Consider the following 22,019-nt stretch of genomic DNA (forward strand, 5'->3'; position numbering starts at 1 on the left):
GATTTAATGAGAGATAATAGGAAAATAGTTTTACTTCCAATTGGTTTTAAATTGTACACTCCATTTCCATCATTGATAAATAAATTTCTTATTTATCATCAATGTTTTCAAGTTGTTGTTGACTTAGCTAATTGAATTATTCAAACCGTCACTTGGCCTTGATCTTAAGTTTGGTTCTATTGAAACATTCCCCCTTTTAGTTAAAAACCATCTAACTCGGGTGGTTCAACCAATGCCACGTTCGACCTAGTGCAGGTTGCACACTTAATTATGTGCAAACTTTTGGAAGTCATAACTTTCCACTTTGATGTCTGGTCGGGGTTATCTTTCTTTTTTGAGTAAATTTTCAAGATCTACATGTTCCAAGGGCCTTAGGTGCCTTGCCTTGTGGTGTGTCCAGAAGCGCGTCATTAAACAGTCCGGAACACCAATTTAAACATTTATAATTTTTATCGTTTCTCAAACAACTACTAATATAATAAGTGGGTGAGAACGACTCATATCCACAAGGAAGCAAGCTAAAAATTAATATATACTTAGATCCAGACAAGAGAATGCAATCGAGAATGGCAAAAAATACAAAAATAAAATCTATTATTGCTGAAATTAAATGTTTCGAATTTAAATAAGACAATAAATAAATATCAGAATATAATAAAGTATGGGAATCAAGAAAGGAAATAAAAGAAATAAATAAATAAAATAATCCAAAATTCGGATCCGGTGGCAGTAGCTGCAGATCATCCAGACAGCTTGTAGAAACCCCTCCTGACAAGAACCGGGCGTCCATCCTTTCTAAACCTTCGAACCCCTCGAGACACCTTAGCCTTGAACCGAATGAATTCAGATCTGCAAAATAGAGAAACGAACAAAAATTAAATATAAAATATTGTAGAAATAAAAATAACAGAAAAAAAATAAAGAAAAGAAAAGAATGGTTGATCAAATCCAATGGCGGTAGTTGCATAATAGTTGAATAGCTTGCAGAAACCCCTCCTGACAAGATCTAGGCGTCCTCTCCTTCTACAATCCTTGAACTCCTCAAGAAACCTTAGCCTTGTTAACTGGGTGAATTGACCAACCCCTTCTCCAGGGCCCCTGGGGTCCTTTTAATAGAGAAGAGTGGATATATCTGGAATTATAAAGAAAGAGGGGGCGACAGTTGGGTTTTAGCAAAAATATGGGTGTCATAAGGTTTAGAATGAAGGGTTAGGATGGTTCTAGGGTGATCCTAAGGCTGAGAAGAAAATGAGAAGGCACCCAATATTATGTAAGGCTGGGATTTAATGGCTAAAGGCTAAATGGTGAAGATTAGAAGTTAGGTGGTTCACAGGGTTAGAATGCTAAAAGGAGAGTGCCCAAGAATGGATGGTGGAGATTAAAAGGGATGGAAGGTGAGGATTTAGCAGTTAAGGGCGACTAGGGTTTGTTAAAAGTGAAAAGAATGGGTTAAAAGGCGCCCTAGGGTTTGCTAAGGCGTGGGGAGCATGCTAATACAGTAGGAGGGGCGCCAAAATGAGTTTAGCAGCTAGGAGGTGCCCTCCTACTTTCAGTTTTTCACAAAAATACCCCCTCTCTTAGTTGGATTTCACACCAACTTCCCAAAATTTGTATTTCAGCCATGAAAACTTCATAGTTTTCCTTAGAATTTGCAAAGAGACCCTTAGAGGCCACAACATTGCATTTAACTAAGAAAATGGCACATCTTGACTATCATAAGGCTGAAAATACCCCAAAAATGATGCCCTTAAGGCATCAAAATGTAGAGTTATCACCTTGCTATTTTCATGAAAAAGAAACCCCTTTTTTGCCCCCCAATTGTAATTTTTAATATTTTTATAAATAAAAAATTAAAATCTGAATTAAAAAAAATTAAACAAATGTAACATAATACATATATTATATGTAATATATGCAAAACATAATTATAAAATATATGTAAAACAAAACTATAATATATGTAAAACATAATTATACTATTTATTGATAAAATATGTATTTTTACACACAAACACACATATATAGTGTTGATGCAAAGCGGTTTGACATGTTTGACCTTGATAGTCAAACTGGTGACCTGTGACCCGATGGCAAAAGTGGGTCTGCCTCCGGGTCGATTTTTAAAACATTGTTTATCATACTTACTGATGTTGCACGATCCGGGCACTCCTAGCAGGCAGAAACCTGGCTCCTAGCTAGTGACGGGCGGTACCTGAGGTGAAGAGGAAGATGCAGAATTCCCGGGGAGCTCGCCCGGCGGGAACACTCCGATGCTTAAGTTAGAACTCTAACAGAATTGAAGAATACAAATAAAGAGCTAAGAGTGCAGATGGTGCAAGTTCAATACCTTGACTCCTCGAGGGTTGGGGTCTTTTTATATTGGAGATCTCTCAAATCAGACAAAATCGCCTCTACCACAGCCGTTACTGCCAGAGCGAAGGTGGCGGATGCAGACAGCCGTTGCAGGGTACGGACCTGTCAGGCGTGCCACATCTGGCAGAAGTGGCAGGCACGACGCCGCCTGACAAGAGACATGGGCGCAACCTCCAGATTCGGTAGGTACTATTGTCAGGTAGATCTTTCCTGCAGGTTGCCGAGCTGCCTTGGTCCGAGCTACCTTATGCCGGGGTGTTGCGGGTACGCTGAGGTGCTTATACTTGAGGCGAGCCTTAGGTAAGTATGAGTAGGAGTGTTAATGGGGATGTCCCGAAGTGTTTCCACTTCGGGATACTTACCCATAGATCGGGGTGTTCCCTTCTCAAGAAGGAAAAGTTCGGGGCCCGTTGGGAGGAGCTCGGGTCTTGGGAGGAGCTCAAGAGTCCTCGCTTGGAGGGAACTCGGGGTGCTCCTCCCTTAGGGAGAATTCGGGGTAAGCTGGATGCTTCTTCTCGGCAAGTTGCCATGTCCACCGAGTTGTATCGCCGGGCTCCAGCGAGTTCATTACGCCGAGTTATGGCCAGGCTGCCACGTTGAGTTGTCACTTGTGTCAGGTTGTACCCACGTGTCCCCGTGCTATGACATCGAGCCAAATCACCCTCCATCAATTGCCCCCCACTCCCCGTGCTGGGGATTCTGACCCAGCGCGGGGAGTCCGTGGTGTGCCAGGTGGATTTGGCTCGGAGCTCCGGCCTTCTAGTTAGGCGACTTATTGGTCAGACCAGTTCACTGCTCGGCTCAATCAAGGGCAACCTAGATCATGTACAGTCTACGCGCGGAAGTCACGCGATCTATGGACTCCGCGGATGTCAAAAAATGCGCTAAACCGATTTTTCCTTGGGGGGTCGCATAGCCGGTTTTCTTGAGAGTCGTCAGATCGTCTTGATCTTGACCGTTGATGCCCGAGTACAATGGCTATAAATAGTGGGGGTCCTGGTCATTTTTCCCTCACCATAAGTTCTCAGCATTCATCTTGAGCTCGCGTCTAAGGTCTCTAGCTCGGGTCAATTCTCCCCAGTTCGGTTGTTTTTCCTTGGAGAGTCCCCTTAGCTTTTCTTTAAGTTTCCTTTCCTTCCAGTTCGTTTCATTTTCTCCGCTATGTCTAGTTTCAATAGCCAACTGGATGAGCCCGAGGTGGGTACCTCGGCTCAAGGTGACCCCACCAAAGTCCTGTCTCACGAGGCGCGAGAGGGCTCAGGTAATCTGGCGTCCACCTCTCACCGAGGTCAGATGTCGGATTGGTTCAATCCCTCCACTATGACCCTGGAGAGGCTCCGATACCTCATCCGACAATACAATCTACCTAGGGAGTACACCTATAGTCTTCCTGCGGGTAACTTCCCATGGGAGCACGGTCCTGACAAGATCGTGATTTTCCAGGAGCAACTTATACCCGGACTCCATCTTCCTTTCCACCCTCTTATCATAGAGGTCGTGAACCACTTCAACATCACAATAGATCAACTTCACCCAAACTTCGTTCGTAATGTGGTCGGGACTATTTCCCTCTGCTTCGAGTACATCCTCCCTTTGAACTTAGACATTTTTTGCTCGATTCTCTCAATAAAGAAGAGCACTTCAAGCATTCTCCCCGAGCACAAGCGGGCCTACTACCCGTCCCCTCGCCTGGGTTTCAAGTTACTGCACAAGCTTCCTATCAAAGTCCCGGCTTGAAAGCAGGACTACTATGTAGTCCGGAACACCGCAGGGTGGCCCTTCCCCACTCATTGGATGGCGACTATTCAAGACCCCGACGTTATCCTGGACAAGAAGACAAGGGAAATTCTCTAGTCATGGGCTGAGCTCGGGTTTAATTACAAGGATTATATCACCGAGAGCAAGCTCATACAAGTCGGCTTAAGCCCGGGTAGGTTGTCTTACCTAGAGTTAAAACATTTTCCTTTTGTTGTTTGTACCTTTGAGTTTGTTGATGTTGAGCTTTATTGTAGGACCCATGGAAGAAGAGAAGCTCAAGGGGGAGAGGCTCTTCACCCATTTGAAGGGGAGGAAGAAGCGAGCTGCCAAGAGGGCTCGCATCAAGTCCCCGTAAGCCCCCACCTCCGAGCCCGAGCTTCCACAAGCTCCTACCTCTAAGCCTGAGCTCCCTGATGTACCTCCGATCATCGACTTGGAGGAGATCATACCACCTTGGGAGCCCAAGACATCATTAGAGCCTGCTCCAAAGGTAGCTGCGGAGCCCGAGGTCGCCACTGAGACTGCTGATGCAGTGGCTGAAGCTTCCGCTGAGCCCATTCGCACAGCCGAGACGACCATTTCCAGCTCAGGGAGTCAAGAGGGAGCTCGGAGCATCCTGATTCCTCAATCCAGCCTTCGAAAGAGCAAGGGGGGCTGTCTATGCCGAAGAGGTCTTCGTTTGGGCCCACCTCACTCCTACTCAGCTCGGAGCCTGGGCTGCCACCTACACAATGGTGGTAAGTTATAAAGACTTCTCCCCCTATCTCCCTTCTCTCTCTCTTTTTTTTTTTTTTACATCTCTTCGGTGCTAACCAATCCTCTCTGGTCAGGTGAACTCCACCGTGCATTCCTTGACCCTTAAGTCCAAGAGACACCTGAAGCAGGCTCTAGCTATTGAGGACTCAACTCGAGCAACCCACACCGATCTGAGGGCAGCTCGCGACCAAAGCTATCAACTGGAGAGTGATGCTTCATCTCAGAAGAACGTCATCGAGGCACTAATGGCAGAGAAAGAAGAGCTGGCACGTGAGAGGGATGAGCTGAAGAGCGAGGTGAACACCCTCAAGGCAGGCAAGGCGGCTTTAGAGCTCAAGGTGAAAGGCCTCAAGAAAGATAAGGGAGGCCTAGAGCACGAGGTGGAGTTCCTCAAGGCTGACATCGAGGAGAAAACCGAGATCTTCACCCAAGCCATAGAGGAGACCAAGGTCAAGGCCGTCATGGACTATGTCAAGTCAGACAGGTTTGACACTATGGTGGGGAGGTGGTTGATAAGGCACACATACCCCGAGCTTGACACAAGTGCCATCACCACTTCACGGATCACGAGTGACATAACCCAACAAGCTACAGAGGATCTAGATTCCGAAGAAGAGGGTGGCGATGATGAGGTAGATGTCACCGACCTGCCCGAAGCTCTTGAGGAGGTCCCGAGCAGAAATGATGAGCCAAAATAGTTATACTATGAGCCTACGAGCTCAGTTTTACTTTCTTCTTTCTCCTCTTCTTTTTTATCGAGCTCATTGTATAGAACTCTCCATTAATGAAATTTGTTTTTTTTTGCCAAGAGTTGTTACTTTCTGAAGTGATGGTTTTATCTGAGCTATCATAGTTGAGTGCATGAAGTAGGGTTTCTCAACTATCGCCTCCCCGAAATGGCTCCCAATGCCTTGTAAGGGTGTTTTTATAACGTACACCAAGGTGAGCGTCATAGTAAGGCGTATGCCTAAACTATCTTCTAGTACTTGACTTGTTGGCTATCCCTAGCAGGTCCAACCCATTGTATGCCGAGGTGGGCTAAGCACCGTAGGGTCCATACCCGAGCTGCTTGCATCTTTGGTATACTACGCACTGTAGTGCCAAGGCCCTTGGGTAGCATGGCATTTTAGCCCTTTGGCTAGGAGGAGCGACTTTAGTCACTCCCTCCTAGAGTCTGCCCATGCCGAAGAGGTGATTGGGTCTTATAGCATTGAGGTCATCGTTAGCTCGGCATTTTGGCCCTTAGGCTTTGGGAGCGACTACGGTCTACCCCCTCCTGGAGTTTGCCCATGCTGAAGAGGTGACTGGGTCTTATAGTGCCGTGGTCATTGTTAGCTCGGCATTTTGGCCCTTGGGCTCAGAGAACAACTTGTAGTTCACTCAGCTTGGCGATCATGGGTAATATTGCCTTAAGTTGACAATGTTCCATGCCCGAGGTACTTGTTTCCCTTCTAGGGTTTCAAGCTCGTATGTACCTTCCCCGAGCACCCGCTTTACTCGATAGGGTCCTTCCCAATTAGGGCCAAGCTTACCAACGCCGGGCTCAGGCACCATAACTTTATGAAGAACCAGGTCTCCAATGCGGAAGTTCCGATTTTTTACCTTGGCATTATAGTATCGAGCTACTCTTTGCTGGTAGGCCACGATTCTGATATATGCAAGGTCCCGTACATCATCAAGTAGGTCGAGGTTGGTGCGTAGCTCGTCTTCATTTGCCTTGTCATCATATCGCTCTAATCGTAGAGTGGGGACCTCGATCTCGGCTGGGATGACTGTTTCAGTGTCGTAAGTGAGATTGAAGGTAGTCTTGCCTATTGCGGTCTTTACTGTGGTTCGATAAGCCCACAATATGCTGGGCAGCTCGTCTGCCCATAATCCCTTAGCTCGGTCTAGGTGTGCCTTTAGTCCGCGGAGGATAGCTCTGTTCGTGAGTTCCGCTTGACTGTTTGCTTGAGGGTGTGCCACCGAGGTGAAGTTTTGTTGAATTCCCATGTCTTGGCACCAGTTCTAGAATTTGATGTCCTGAAACTACTTACTGTTGTCAAAGATTAGTACCTGAGGTAGTCCGAAACGACACACTATGCTCTTCTAGAAGAAGTTCTACACATTCCGAGTTGTGATTGTTGTGAGGGTTTAGCCTCAACCCACTTAGTGAAATAATCGACTACCACCACTACGAACTTTCTTTGCCTTGTTTCTGGTGGGAATGGCCCGAGTATGTCAATCCCCCACTGTGTGAATGGCCACAGGCTAGTAAGGTACTTTAGGTCGGCGGCAGGCTGGTGGTGGATGTTGGCGTGTTTCTGACACTTGTCGCATCTTTTGACGAGCTCGGTCGCGTTTGCCTTCATCGTTGGCCAGTAGTACCCCTATTGCAGTGCTTTTTGGAAGAGGGCCCTACCCCCCAAGTGTCTGCCATACAGGCCCTCATGAGTATCGCAGAGGACGGGCTCAGCCTCAAAGGGTCGCAAACAATGTAGATAGGGGAGTGTGTAGGACCTTCGGTACAGCCGTTCGTCTATCATGACGTATTTGGTTGCTAGACACTCTACCCTTCTAGCGGCATTACGATCTGTAGGGAGGGTTCCGTGTAGCAGGAAGCTCGCGAGCAGATCGATCCAGCTCGGCTCTGCTTGAATGACGAAAGCGACCTCCTTTGCCCCCCCCCCCCCCCCAAGAATTCTAGGCTGAGGTAAGTTCTCTATATACATGGTTCTCATGGTGTTATCACTAGTGCTGGCTAACTGGGATAGGAAATTGGCCTCAGCATTCTCTGATCTCGAGATCTGCTGGATGAAGTATGACTGGGAGCTCAACCGGCCTAGGAACCTCGGGCTCGCTCGAGATGGGGGCCTCGTGTTCGATCGACCTGGGGACTTCGGAGCTAAAGGTGCATTCTGCGACAAAATCTGCTAAGGCTTGGGCCTTGATAGCAATTCGCGGCTTGTACTGGAGCTCGTACTCACTGATCTTGATGGCCCACTTCGTCAACCTTCCAGAGACCTCAGGCTTGAGCAGGACTTGCCTTAGAGGTTTGTTGGTAAGGACGATGATGGTGTGAGCTTGGAAGTACGGATGGAGCTTCCAAGCTGCAATGACTTGTGCATAGGCTAGCTTTTCTATCCCTGGGTACCTCATCTCTGCTCCCTGCAACACTTACTAACATTGTAGACAGGTCGTTGGACCTGATCTACTTCTCTTATTAGTACCGAGCTAACCACCTCGTCACTTGCCGAGAGGTACAACTCTAAAACATCACCCTCTTCGGGTCGGGTTAAGACTGGGATGCTGGCAAGGTACTTTTTGAGCTCATCGAACGCAAGTTGACACTCTTCAGTCCATTCGAAGCCTTTGCTTTTTATTGCCTTAAAGAAAGGTAGGCAACGGTCTACCGACTTGGACATGAAACGGCTCAGAGCGGCTAAACGGCCGTTCAACTTTTGAACCTCCTTCAACTTCTAGGGTGGTCTCATTTGTAGGAGAGCCTTGATTTTGTCCAAGTTAGCCTCAATGCCGTGCCGGTTAACGATGTACCCTAGGAATTTACCCGAGGTGACACCGAAGACACATTTATTCAGGTTCAATTTCATGTTAAACTTACATAGATTTTCAAAAACTAAATGCAAATATTGTATTAAATCATGTGAAAATTGGGTTTTGACGACCATGTTGTCTACATGAAATTCTATCTTCCTGCCAATTAATGGCTCAAATAATTTATTTACAAGTCTTTGAAAGGTTGCCCCAGCATTTTTCAACCCAAAGGGCATGACCTTGTAACAGTACAGGCCGAGCTCGGTTCTGAAGGCAGTATTTTCTTCGTCAGCTAGGTCCATCTTGATCTAGTTGTATCCCGAATAGGGGTCTAAGAAACTCAGCAACTCATGCCCTGAGGTCGTGTCCATCAGATGGTCGATCTTGGGTAGCGGGAAGTAGTCCTTCGGGCAAGCTCAGTTCAGGTCGGTATAATCGACGCACATGTACCACTTACCGTTAGCCTTTTTTACCAGAACGGGGTTGGCCACTCAGCTCAGGTAATGGACTTCCCCAATAAAGTCGGTTGCGAGGAGCTTCCCGACCTCCTTGTCAACTGGCCTCCATCGTTTTGGGGCTAAGTTGCATTTCTTCTGTCTAACGGGCCTAACTATAGGATCAGTATTCAGCTTGTGAGTTACGATGCTAGGGTCTATGCTGGGCATCTCCGCCGCGGACCATGCAAAAACATCTAAATTTTTACGTAAAACTTATCAGTTGGGATCACAGAGGCTCCTCAATAGAAGCACCGATTTGAAGTGCTCGAGTTGGGTCTTTTGTCGATGCCGGGATGGAGACAGTCTCTTCTGTGGGTGCAACTTGCTCCTCGTACTGCTCCATAGGTCGCTCCAGCTCAAGGTCATCGGCCACCTTGGCTTTCCCTTTGAGGGCAGTGACGTAGCACTTGCGACACTCAAGCTGGTCACCTCGCGCTATCCCAATTCCGAAGTCCATGGGGAACTTCATTGCCAAATAGTAAGTGGAGACCATAGCATGTAGGGCATGGGTGATTGGCCATCCTACTATGGCATTATACGGGGAGGGGGTTGCGACCACCAAGAAGCTGCGGTTGAGCCTCACTATGCTAGGCCAGGTGCCGACTTACATAGGTACTATAATCTTTCCCAGGGGTCTGACTTCCTCTCTATTGAAGCCTATCAGGGGAGTATTTTCGGGCTTCAGGTTGCTTTCTTGGAGCTGGAGAGGGTCGAATGCTGCTTTGAAAAGGATATCCGTCGAGCTGCCCGAGTCGATCAGGACACGCCTGACTTCAAAGTCATTAATCTTTATCTTTATGACGAGCGCGTCATCATGGGGGTAGTGGAACCCGTGCGTCATCCTCTATGAAGAAGATCGAGTCTTCCATCCTTGGTCGCTTCGGGGGATTCTGCTCTTCTCTAGCAGCCTTGCGAGCTAATGTCCGAGTTGCAACTGAAGTGTAGCCTGCGACAATCGAACCTCCGACGATCACGTGGATAGTCCCACGAAATGATCTCTCTTTTGGGGGCTACCTTTGCGGTTGCTTTGCCTGCCTCCTGGGTTCGGGAGCATCTCTGCTCTGCTCCCCCTGTCGACCTAGTTTATTATTATTATTATTATTTTGTACAAAATTCCTCAAGCATCCACGACAGATGAGCTCCTCTATCTCGTCGCAGAGGTTTTTACAGTTTTCGGTACTATGACCGTGGTCTAAATGGAAATTACAATACAAATTTTTTATTTCTTACATTAGGGTCTGCCTTCAACCAAGGTGGCCACTTCACATATGGGGCATCCTTGATGGCCATAAGGATCTCGGCTTGCTTCGCATTCAGGGGCGTGTAGTCCATCCTTTTTGCTGCTGGAGTTCGGAAAGGTTGTCCTAGACTTGCCCCCCGAGCTTGGTCCTTCTTCTTCTTACTATCGCCCTAAGTTGAGGGCTCTGTCTCCCTTTTTCTTTTCTCAAGGTAATGTTCACCTTTCTGGTTGATCTCCTCCTCCGTCCCTATAAACTAATCTATGAGCTTGAGGAACTCGGCCACAGTCTTGGGCTGATTAACAACCACATGCCACTTGAATTCCTTATGGGTGATGCCCCGCTTGGCTGCAACGAGCTGAATTGCGGGGTCCAGGTCGGGTATTTGCAAACAAACATCGTTGAACCACGTGATATAGCTTCGGATGGACTCCCCTTCCTTCTGGACTATGCCAAGGAGGCTTTCTTTAGTTCTTGGGCATCTCTTGCTGGTGACAAAATGGGAAACGAAGACTTGCACGAACTGCGCCCAACTTTTTATCGATCCGGGTGCTAGGTTTTGGTACCATGTGCGGGCTACCCCTTTGAAGGTGGTGGAGAAAGCCACGCACATACAGGATTCACTGGCCCTTGCCAGGTGCATCTAGTGATAGCTATAATTATATAACCCTAGCAAGTGCATAGTTATCAAGTAGTATAAAGATATCGTTCCCATGAGAATTTAACAAAATAAGTATTAGAACTATAGCCTTCCTTAATTATTTGGACAACCAAATTTCAGATCTAACAATAAGAACTATTGAAAATTAAGAATAGAAGAAAAAGAAATAAAAATAAGGGTAATCAATGACAAAACTTGCAACGATCTAATTGGAAGCGTTAGGACTGTTGGTCCACCTAACCATTCCAATGGATATCAATTTATTAGATTAACCAAGATAATTTATTATTTTCATAAGCTGAAGTTTTTCCAAATTTATTTAATATTCCCTCTTAGGATATATCAAATCTACCTCTATCAAGTAATCATTCGATCTCTTGACTAGGGTTCTCGTGATAGAGATGCAGTAAGTTCTATGAAAAACTTATATCATCAGATGAATCATGTATATATATATCTCTATATACCATTCAATTCACACTATGAATTATTCAATCCACTATATGAATTCCTCTCTCGATTCATTCATATAAACCAAACCAATTAAGAGATGGCCGAGCTCCTAATTGCATTATGCATAATAACTCATAGACAATATGAGAACAACAATCTTGGATAAATAAAAATCAATCCATTGTCGTGGTTAGGCTTCCCACAACCCAAGCTACAAATAAATTAATTCATGATAAAGCAAATAAAACAAACAAGGAGTAAGAAAGAACTCATGATGTCGCCCTTGAAGCTGAAATCTAAGAGCTTGTCTTCTCCTTGCCGCCACCTTCCTCTTTTACTCCTTGCTTTGCTTCGAAGATGGACTGATTGATGCCCAAAAGCTAGTCCACCCCCCCTTTATATAGCTTTAGGAGGAGGGGTTGTGTCCAACTCCTCTTAGGAGTTCTTTCTTAAAAAATAGAAAGTCCTAATTAGATCTAATCATATCCTATCCTATCTAGTAATCTCACTCTTTTATCTTTCTAGAATGACAATTGAAATTTAAATCTGATGGGACTCTTTATTCTCGAATTCGATGTGGGCTTCTTTAATAAATTGGGCTGCTACAAGGCTTTTATGCGAATTGGGCTTCAGTTGTGAACTGGGCTTTACTATGAATTTGCTTTGAATTCAAGCCCGATTTTGAATTTGATGCAGACCGAATCTGTCAAAACCCAAAACATGAAAGTTGTGGAATTATCCATTATCTTTCCAATGCATCTTGAATATTCTCAATCAGAGTCCGGATGGGAGAGTAATGCCCAAATCATCTCGTAGTGCCGAAACTATACAAAATCATCCGATTAGCCTTGTTTCCCTCCTGTCGCCTTCTTCCTTGCCCTGAATTGAAATACAAGAGTAATGAGTCCAATTAAGTGTTAATTAAGTATAAAAGACTGAATATTTGGGGATAAAAATATGATAATTTTTATTCTCATCATCTGGGACTAGAAGGCATCCATATGGTCGTTTGGGCGAATGATCCATCATACTTATCAAGTGGGGGAAGCTTGAAGTCCTTTGGCATAGGAACAACAAGAAGTTCTAGCAACAGAGGAGAAGGAACCAAAAGAAGTTGAGTAACTTTTACTTCACCCGAGCTTGCCTCTTCCTTACCCCGGAGCTTAGGCAAATCGTGAGTGGGAGCTCGGCAAGCTCGGCAGTGCCTCCGCTACTTCCTTGCTGGCTTTGGTATTGGTGCTGTTGGCTTTGGTATTACCGAGCTCGACACGCCCAGAGAGGGGCTCGGACTGCTGTTGGTAGATGCGAATTAAGGGGCCTTGCCTCAAGTTTGCGGCCAACACCTCGAACCGGTTTTCAGCAAGTGGGAGCTCGAACTGCGAATGCTGAGGCGACGCGGACCTAACTGGCTAGGAGGCCCCCAACCTGACTGCAGGCTACGAGGTAGGGGTAGCTGGTCTCTCTTTCCCACCATGAGACGATGCTGAGGTCTCTCCCCGACAAGAAGGAAGTTCTTTCCGGTGGTGGGGTTTGGCTTGCTGCGTGGTTAGATAACGAGAAGGGAGTGGCTGCTGGGCCTGAGGCAGTTAGGGAAACTGCTATTGATACTGATACTGGGAAACTTGGTGCAACACTTGTTGCTGATAAAGTTGAAGCTGTTGGAACTATTGCATTTGAGCTTGCATAGCTCGCATGCATTGCATCAGGTCCTCAAGCTGGTTTTGGCTGGCCACTGGAGGGATGATGGAGGGTTCAACAAAGGTTGTTCTGATCATAGGGGGAAGTGGAACGTTCACGGGTGCCACTGTCTGAGGCACATTCAGACTGGGAACTTCGTCCACAAAGAGGGGGATGGTGAACTGTCCAATGCAGACAGTGGGAAGCTGAGGTTGTTCCTCAGAGCATTTCGGTTTGCACCTCATCTGGCATTGCTGGAGGAAGCCAAGGATGCTGAGTTCTGAGAGTTACAGAGATTGGAGGAAGGCCTTTTGAAGCGGTTCCCATAGATAGCGCCAAATGATGTTGCACGATCTGGGCACTCCTAACTAGTGGAAACCTGGCTCCTAATTGGTGACAGACGATACTTGAGGCAAAGAGGACGGTGCAGAATTCTCGGGGAGCTTGCCCGGCGGGAACACTCCGATGCTTAAGTTAGAACTCTAAGAGAATTGAAGAATACAAACAAAGAGCTAAAAGTGCAGATGGCGCAAGTTTAGTACCTTGGCTCCTCGGGGGTCGAGGTCTTTTTATATTGAAGATCTCTCAAATCAAGCGTAACTGCCTTTGCAACAGTCGTTACTACCAAAGCCGAGGTGGCGGATGCAGGCAACCGTTGCAGGGTACGGACCTGTCAGGCGTGCCACATCTAGCAGAAGTGGTAGGCAGGATGCCGCCTAACAAGAGACGTGGGCGCAGCCTCTAGATTAGACAGGTACTATTGTCAAGCAGATCTTTCCTGCAGGTTGCCGAGCTGCCTTGGTCTGAGCTACCTTACGCCGAGGTGCTGGTGAAGGGTTGAGAGATCCATCACATGGACGCCCAAAGATTGCGGAATAAGGGGCGAATTTCAAAACTTTTTCTCTCCCTTCAACTGGGAATCACATTCCCTATTTAGAAAATCATATTTTCAAGGATAAATCTTGAACCTTTAAACTGAACCAGATCTGAACCAAAAGAAATGGGAGAGAATGATACCTGATACGGAGAAGCAATATCTCCCAACGAAGGTGTTCACGCCCAAGGAAGGATCCAAAGACTGCTCCCACTGAAGATGGCGCAGTGCAGGATGGAGCAGAATCAATAGTGTTCTTCCCCAAGAACTCTGTCCTTCGCAAGAAACAGCAGGATGGAACGTGAGCACAACTCTCTTTTCAATCCTTTCTCAAAGAATTGATGTCAAGATCCAATCTTGACTTCTCCCACAGCTGGAGATCGAACTGGCAAACAGGGCGGCAAGAACAGGGAGGCGGCAAGAGAGTATTCGCAGGGTGCAGAATTCTCTCTTCTTGATTTCAGCACTAAAGAGGATCTGATGTGTTTCTTGGTCTCTCTCAAGGCTGCCGCCCCCTCCTTCCTTTTTGTTAACTTGAAAAGATCAGCTCCTAATCCCATTAGGAGGTGCTTATCCAAATCATATTTGGATCAGCCTTCTCTTCTAATGATAAGGATAAACCCCTATCTTATCTACAGATTAGATTAGCTTTATCCTAATCTTATTAGGAGGTTTCTAGATCTGAATCACATTCAGATCTGGACTCTCTGAGTGGATAGGATTAAGACCCTATCCTAACTGCTAATCCATCTCAGAATTCGCCCCTTTAATTAACTAAATTAATAGCCTAGTTCGAAATGGGCTTTAGGCCCATTAAGCTTATGTGCTCACTTAACCTTCCTAACTGCTGCCCAGTTGGGCTTCCTTGTATGGCGTGGGACCCAAGCATTGATCTACACATCAGCCACATGGGTTCGGCCCAGCCTTTGTTACAAGGCCTGGTCGAATACACTGTTAAAGACAGTGCACCCCCTCTGTATCAGGTATATCCCTCTCCTACCTTTTGGTTTCAGATCTGGTCTGATTCTTGGTTCAAGATTGATCGTTGAAAATGCAGATTTTCTAAAACAGGTAATGTGATTTCCAGATGGGAGAGAGAGAAATTTTTGAAATTTCGCCCAACCTACCTGTAGGGTTCAGCCATCCATATGATGGATCTCTCATCCCTTCACAAACCACAAGGGAGGAAATCTCCTACAAGCAACCTCTTCTAAGGCCACTCCCAACCTAATATTTTACTTAACTAAGCAAAGCAAATATTGACGCATACATTCATCTTTAGGTCAATGCAAAACTAAATCTGAAAATTGAAGAATTAAAAGATTTCAGCACTAAACAACATAGCATGCACATTATCTCTAAATCAAATAGAACCAAATCTAAAAACTAAGATGTCAAAGACATTTGAGCATTAAATAAAACACTAATAAAGACATATATTCTTCATTCAAATATTCTAACAATTCATTCGAATGTTTCCTACACTTTAACACCATGAAGTCAACTAAAAAAGCATGACATCTTCTAATCAACAAGCTACAAAATGCCAAAAATAGATATTAAAATAAGAAAGGGATGAGGTAAGTTACCTCTTTGTGTTCTTTAACCAAGTACCTTGTAGAGTGGAGAATGTTGAAATGTTGACACTCCTTTCTTGGATTAATCCTTGATTGAATTGGATAGGTAGAGGTGTGGGTTGAAATTTCCTTATCTTCTTTATCCTTATTTCTTCTCTTTTTCTTCTTCTTTGGTTTCCTTGAACTGATTCCTCCCTAAGGTTCTTAGGCTGAGTTTTCTTCTTCATCCTTCTTCCTTTTTCCGTTTTTTTTTTTTTTGTGAGAAAGTGGAATCTAGAGGTAATGAGAATTTAGTGGGTGTTAGGTGTTGTGTCAATATATGGTGGATTTTGGTTATAGAGGACTCATGGAGGACGGAGAGGGAGATGGTGGATGCAGGAGGATTTCGGTAGCTAGGGCTTCATGGAGGTTGGGGAAGAGAGGAGGAAGGAGATAGATGGGAAGGAAAGTTCAGTTCAGGGGAGTGTAGATGTTGGGGAAAGAGAGGAAGATATTAGGGTTTAGTTACCTAGACAACAATGAGGGTCAAGGGAGCAATCTTTCTCTTTCTTCTTCCCTTTCTCTTCTACCTTGCTCTCTTGGCCGAGTGGAGCTCTTGCTTCTTTCTTTTTTTCTTTTAACTAGGGATATGGAGAGAAGATATGAAGATGGAGGAGAGTTTCGATCATGGAGTGATTTGGTTGTTCATGGAGGTAGTGAGAAGATGAGGGTGTGAAAGGAGAGGGGGAAGAAGATGGTGTTGGGAGGCTAGGGTTCGATGGTGTTGGCGAAAGAGAGAGGGAGGAAGATGGAGGAGTTCAGTTGTGAAAGAGGTTCATTAATGGAGGAAGTAGAGAGAGAGGAGAATGGAAACTAGTGCTTGGAGGAGCTGGTTCAATGGTGTTGGAGATCTACAATTTTGATACTAGGGACGACGAGAGTGGTTAATTTAGAATCTTTCTAGATAGGGGAATGGGTATTCTTGGGTCTAAAATTTGATGGGTGGTCAATCAAGCAGTTGACGAAGGTTTTGGGAAGGTTTAATTGTTTCAGGGGAGGTATCATGATGGAGATCTATGACTTTGAGAGTAGTGACCAATAAGAATAGTCAATTTGGAATCTTTCTAGATGGGGTGCAAAATGGGTACTCTTGGGTCTAAAATTTGATAGATGGTTAATCAAGTGGTTGGTGTAGGTTTGAGTATCTTAGGAGAGGTGTTATGATGAAGATCTATGATTTTGAGAGTAGTGAGAGATGGGAATGGTCAAATTGGACTCTTTGTGTACAAGCAATAAAATGGACATTTTTAAGTGTAAAATTTACTAGGTGGCCAATCAAGTGGTTAATGAAAGTTTTGGTGAGGCTTGAGTGTCATGGAAGAGGTGTCATGACCGAGATTTGAGGTTTTTAGAGTAGCGAGTGACGAGAGTGGTCAAATTGAAATATTTCTAGATGAGGGGAAATGGATATTTGTGGGTCTAAAATTTGTTGGATGGTCAATCAGGTGGCTGATGAAAGTTTTGGGGAGGCTTAGGTGTCTTGGGAGTGGTGTTGTGATTGAGATTTAAGATTTTGGGAGTAACAAGTAAAAGGAGTGGTTGGTTTAAAATTTTTCTATGGGGAAAATGGGTATTTTAAGGTGTAAAATTAGGTGGATGGCTGATCAGGAGGTTAATGAAGATTTTAGGAAGGTTTGAGTGTCTTAGGGGAGGTGTCATGATAGAAATTTATGATTTTGAGTGTAGCAATCGACGAAAGTGATTGATTTAGAATATTTGTGTACAAGAGGTAAAATGGGCAATTTTAGGTTTAAAATTTGTTGGGTGGTCAATTAGGTGGTTGAGGAAAGTTTTGGTTAGGCTTGAATTTCTTGGGAGTGGTGTTGTGATTGAGATCTATTATTTTGAGAGTAATAGGTGACGAGAGTGGTTGATTTGGAATCATTTGAGATAGGAGGCAAAATGGGTATTTTTTAGGTCTGAAATTTGGTGAATGGGTGTCTTAGGATCTTTGGAGTCTAGTGGGAGTATCTGATGTCTTTAGAGGTGTGGGAATCATGAAAATCTAGTAGTGGGTATTTCGACCAATGAGGGGGCTTAAAATGAAATTTTGATTTAATGGATGGGTAAATGAGGGGATTTTAGGTTGAAACTTGGTAGGATAGCATGGATTTGAATTATGAGGTTGTTGAGTGGGTTTGATCATCTCGAGGATGTGTGGATCATAAGTTTTAGGCTTGAGAAGTGTCATAGTGTCAAATGCATTAAAAGGGAATCTCTGATGGATGAATGGTGAAATCAAAGAATTTAGGGTTGAAATTTGATGTAATTGGTTGTTTAAAGGTTTTATTTCATGTGATGGAGTTTGATTGTGTGGCAAGTGTGATGATATAGCACAATCATGAGGTGTGAAAAGTTGATTGGAAAGGGGACTGAGTAAAAAGTAGGTGCTAACACTGCCCTCAACAAATGTTGAAGTTGATCAGATTAACAACTACTTGCTAAATGCAATGCCAGGAACTATCCACTCTTATCGAAATGTTGGCAGCATGGATGCAGTAGTGACTCATCCCAAGAATTAGTTCTTTATTCTTAAGAGTTTCTTAACTCCTTTAGGTTTAATGGATTGTCAGAGTACGAACTGCACTTAAAAATTGGTGCACCAGTTATGTTGCGGTAGAATTTGGATCAATCAAATGGACTATGCGATCATAGAAGCAAAAGTCATTATAGGAAGCCACACAGGAGAAACAGTTTGTATACCAAGAATCTCAGAAATGCAATAACATGGTGCATACACCCTTTTCCTATAATAATTATCGCCATTTAGTTAATGTGTTTTCAGGGAATAAATAAAATCATTACAAAATGCATATCCTTTCTATCTAGGGTATGGTCTTGGTTCGAATAAATGCATTATAGACGGCCCAGAAAATAACCATCCTTAAGAACTATTTATCTTCTTCTCCTCAATGAGTTTCTACAAAAATAACACCATAGCTCTTCTAAATCCCTTGTAAAATCTTTCTCCCTACCTAAAATAACAGTGCTGTGATCAGAACCATTGATGATTTTAACCGCTGCAAGGGGGTATTTTTGTTTTATGTTATTGCCACATTCCAATGGAACCACTTGGTCTTTATCACCTTGGATGACTGCTAGTGACACTCCCGACTTTCTCAAAGTTTCCAAGTACTCATCCATTAACTTTGCTCCCCCACATATCACATTGTGCATTGTATGCCAAGCTGAATGATGCGTGTGCCTAGTGAAGTCAATAATCGTGAACGGCAACTCCCTGAAAAACAAAAAACAGAGTTAATAAATACTTCATTATAAAGGTGAGTGTTTCTTTCCTTATGATCAATCTGTGGTTCTTGATTTCTTTTTATAAGCCTGTTTGTTATTTCTTATTCTCTGTTTTTCATTATAAAGCAAAACCTAAATTCACCTTCATACCTTCTCCAAGTTAGTAGCTTGAGCATGCATTCCCATATTCTGTGGTTTCTGCAAATAATGAAGCAGACGGTTCTACCCAGGTGCTCATACCATGACATAAGAGAAGAGCCAAACTGTAGTAGTGGCCAGATTCTCCTCTCAGCTAGTCTATGAAGTGCATTCAGACTTGCCTCTTCTTTTGTGGAGATGAAGTAAGGCTGAAATCAAGATTCAATAGAAAAGGAGTAATATAATAAGCTTAATTTCATAACCAAGAATCCAACATGAAAAAGAGAAATAGAAATTAGGAAAAAGAAAAAGAAAAAGATGGACTAACACTAATACTATGCTTGGTTTGAAGGAAAAGGTAAGGAATGGAAGGGAAATATAGGGAAACCTATACAAGATTTGTAAAGGTTTCCCTACCTTTCTCTTCTTTTTCCTACTTTTTCCTTCAAACCAAACACAGCCTAAGGGCTTATTCATTTTTTTGGATTTTGAGAGGGGGAAGTTGGTCAATGGGAGTTTGGTTCCCATTGACCAAGATACCCCTGTTCTTTTTTCAGATTTATGTGAGGTCTACGGAAAACTTATGGCTAAATCGGTCATTGTCTTACTTATTTGGAATACATTACTTTCCGAAAAGGGAACAGGGCCTAAATACCTCCTTGATTTCAAAGGTGGCATTAACTATTGAGTTATATTATCCCATTCATACAAGAAATCTCAAAAGAAGAGGAAGGAAAATTAAAAAAAAAAGTTTCACATACTCACTGGAGCTACAAGGATGACTGATTTCACAGACTTGGCATATTTTGCAGCTAAGCCCAAAGCAATTATACATCCCATTGAGTGAGCAACCAAGTGAAAGGAGTTAAGTTGAGATGACTCGATTACAGATTTCTCAATCATTTCCAAGTGGTCTTTCAATGTGTATAAACAGTCCCGTGGCTTTGGGCTTCTTCCAAAACCCAAGAGGTCTACAGCAAATAACTTGTAGTTCCGTTTTACAGATTCAGACAGACTGGTAAACACAGTTTCTGTCCAAAGGGAGGATGAAGAGAGGAACCCATGTAAGAAAATCACATTTTCAGCTAGTATTCCCTTGCAGTTCTCATTAATGGCTGTCACAATATACAAAAGAATTAAGACAGTTAGTAGCTACTTTGTTTTGCAGTCTTCATACTTATGAGAACAGAAGTATGAACACCATAAAGAACTGAGCGACGTTCTTCCTATCTTTCATGCAAAGTCGATGTTTGCAGTATGAGAACTGGGTTGCTCTGGACTATCGATTTTCACCAGTTCAGTCATAAGCACTCCTCATAATCACTTAGATGCTAAGAAAATGATACTGTAATTGATCAAAACATGAAATATTTAACAGCCATTAAAAAGTAAACTACCTCAAAAATGAATAGAACCATGGATTATACGTACCTTGTGATGGCTCCATTACAAAAACATGAAGATTCTTGTCTCCATTTTGCTGCCATGAAACACAAGATTCACAATTGCAGTCGGACCACCTATTCGCTCTTAAACTACCTCTCTTAGCCGAATCATCCGCACTTTTCCCCAATCTATGAAGACCACAATTCCTGAAAATGTTCTTCCTACCATACAAAGTTTCTGAGAGTTCATCTTCTCCATCCCCAATGACATTCACACCTTGCTTTCCCCTGTTCCGGCAGTAACATGAGGGGGGATTTACTTCAATGGATTCATCCAAGAATCGGTAAACGAAACAAAGAATAAAATCCAAAAAATCCAACAACGTAAAAACAACCAAATCCACTATGGAAACGATGCTTCTGACGATTTTCTCCGACCATCCCGACGAAATCATGGCCGGAGGAGCTCTCAGCAGAAACGCGAAAGTTGAAAAGTAAAGGAGTTAATAAAAGAAGTATGCAGCATTCAAGGAAGGTTGGTGGACGTTATCTGTTATCACCTAAGTGGTTGATGGTTGGATCGTACTCCAGAATTTGATTATTATTTGAAGGATGGGTAGGCTTTTGCCTGAATGTGCGGGAAAATTTTCGCCACGCATAGGAGGTGATCATGGGCCTGACGGGCCGGGCTTAGCACATGTGCACGAGCTCGGACCCAACCCGACCAGGGTTCCAGCCTGAAATATAAGCCCGGGGCCATGATTTTTCTGCAATGTTCGGGCGTATCGGGCAACATCGATAGTGTTTTTTAGGTTTTTTCTTTTTTTTTTCCAAAATTGATTTAGAGGACCGATTTAAGGCTCCTCCACCCCTCAACGGGTCAAAACCCCTGTACATCCCCTATAGGGGCATATCAAAAAACCACCAACATAACATTACTTTTATGTATAAAACATTAAATATAATATGTCATGTCATGTGTATAAAATTTATTTTATAAGTTATATAATAATTTTATATATAATATGAATTAAGATGTAATATAGGCGTTATATTATAATATAATATTTATGTATAAAATAAAGGGGTTTTTAACGACGTCTCCACGGTAGAATTGAAATTAACGTCTACCTTTGTACGGTGGCTGGAATACAAATGTATTCCGAGTTCGGCTTATAAATGTGTAATTAAATTCAACTCTAACCCTGTATACGTCAACTAAATTTTGACCAAATTACTTTGTTGCTTGAGACTTCTTCCCAAAATCTTTGTCCATGTAGGGTGCTCACGGTTTCGGTTTTTCGGTTTTTTACTTTTATAATATATATTATAAAATATTAAAATATATAATAAAAATTTATTGATATATAAATAAATAAATATATATATATATATAATTGATGAAGGGCGATTTGACCCGACCCCCTAACTAGGTGATACATGGACATGACTCGACACAAGTAACAACTCACCAAGTATCAGCTCGCCACAAAGCGAGCTTGATTGCGCTGACGTCCCGAGCTGCACTCCGAGCTAAGGTCACCTCAGTCCGTGAACTAGTTCACTCCAGGCCCAAGCAAGTGGGTCATCCCGAAGACAACTCGCCTCAAGCAGAATCACTTCGGCACGTCACCGGTAGCTCGCTACAGAGTAGCTCGCTACGGGGTAGTTCGCTGTAGGGTAGCACGACGCCTGGCGAGAAGCTTCTTATCTGATAGAACCGTACCTGCCGCACCGCTCCTGCATCATTTGTCTGGCGGCGCAGCACCTGCAGATTTAGAGGACTGCGCCCACATCTCTTGACAGGTGG

At 43.8% G+C, this 22,019-nt stretch overlaps 1 protein-coding gene across 1 annotated transcript; it reads right to left on the reverse strand.

The window, feature by feature from the left end:
- Nucleotides 1–18,155: 18,155 nt before the first annotated feature.
- Nucleotides 18,156–20,782, reverse strand: LOC148871615 (putative lysophospholipase BODYGUARD 4). The gene is made up of 4 exons (XM_088967234.1): nucleotides 20,256–20,782; nucleotides 19,590–19,939; nucleotides 18,837–19,033; nucleotides 18,156–18,675 (listed from the first exon to the last, which is right to left on the reverse strand). Exons 1-4 carry the CDS (start codon nucleotides 20,662–20,664, stop codon nucleotides 18,333–18,335), a joined length of 1,299 nt encoding a protein of 432 aa, XP_088823360.1. The 5' UTR covers nucleotides 20,665–20,782; the 3' UTR covers nucleotides 18,156–18,332.
- Between the last annotated feature and the right edge of the window lie 1,237 nt (nucleotides 20,783–22,019).

Source organism: Nelumbo lutea, chromosome 2, assembly GCF_056320005.1.
Source record: "Nelumbo lutea isolate HS-2025 chromosome 2, American lotus-T2T, whole genome shotgun sequence".
Taxonomy (NCBI): domain Eukaryota; kingdom Viridiplantae; phylum Streptophyta; class Magnoliopsida; order Proteales; family Nelumbonaceae; genus Nelumbo; species Nelumbo lutea.

Coding starts and splice junctions, on each gene's coding strand:
- LOC148871615 (XM_088967234.1), bottom strand. CDS start 20,664: ATGATTTCGTCGGGATGGTCGGAGAAAATCGTCAGAAGCATCGTTTCC. Junction 19,940..20,255: donor TGTAATGGAGCCATCACAAG/GTACGTATAATC, acceptor ATATTGTGACAG/CCATTAATGAGAACTGCAAG. Junction 19,034..19,589: donor CAGTCATCCTTGTAGCTCCA/GTGAGTATGTGA, acceptor TCTTGATTTCAG/CCTTACTTCATCTCCACAAA.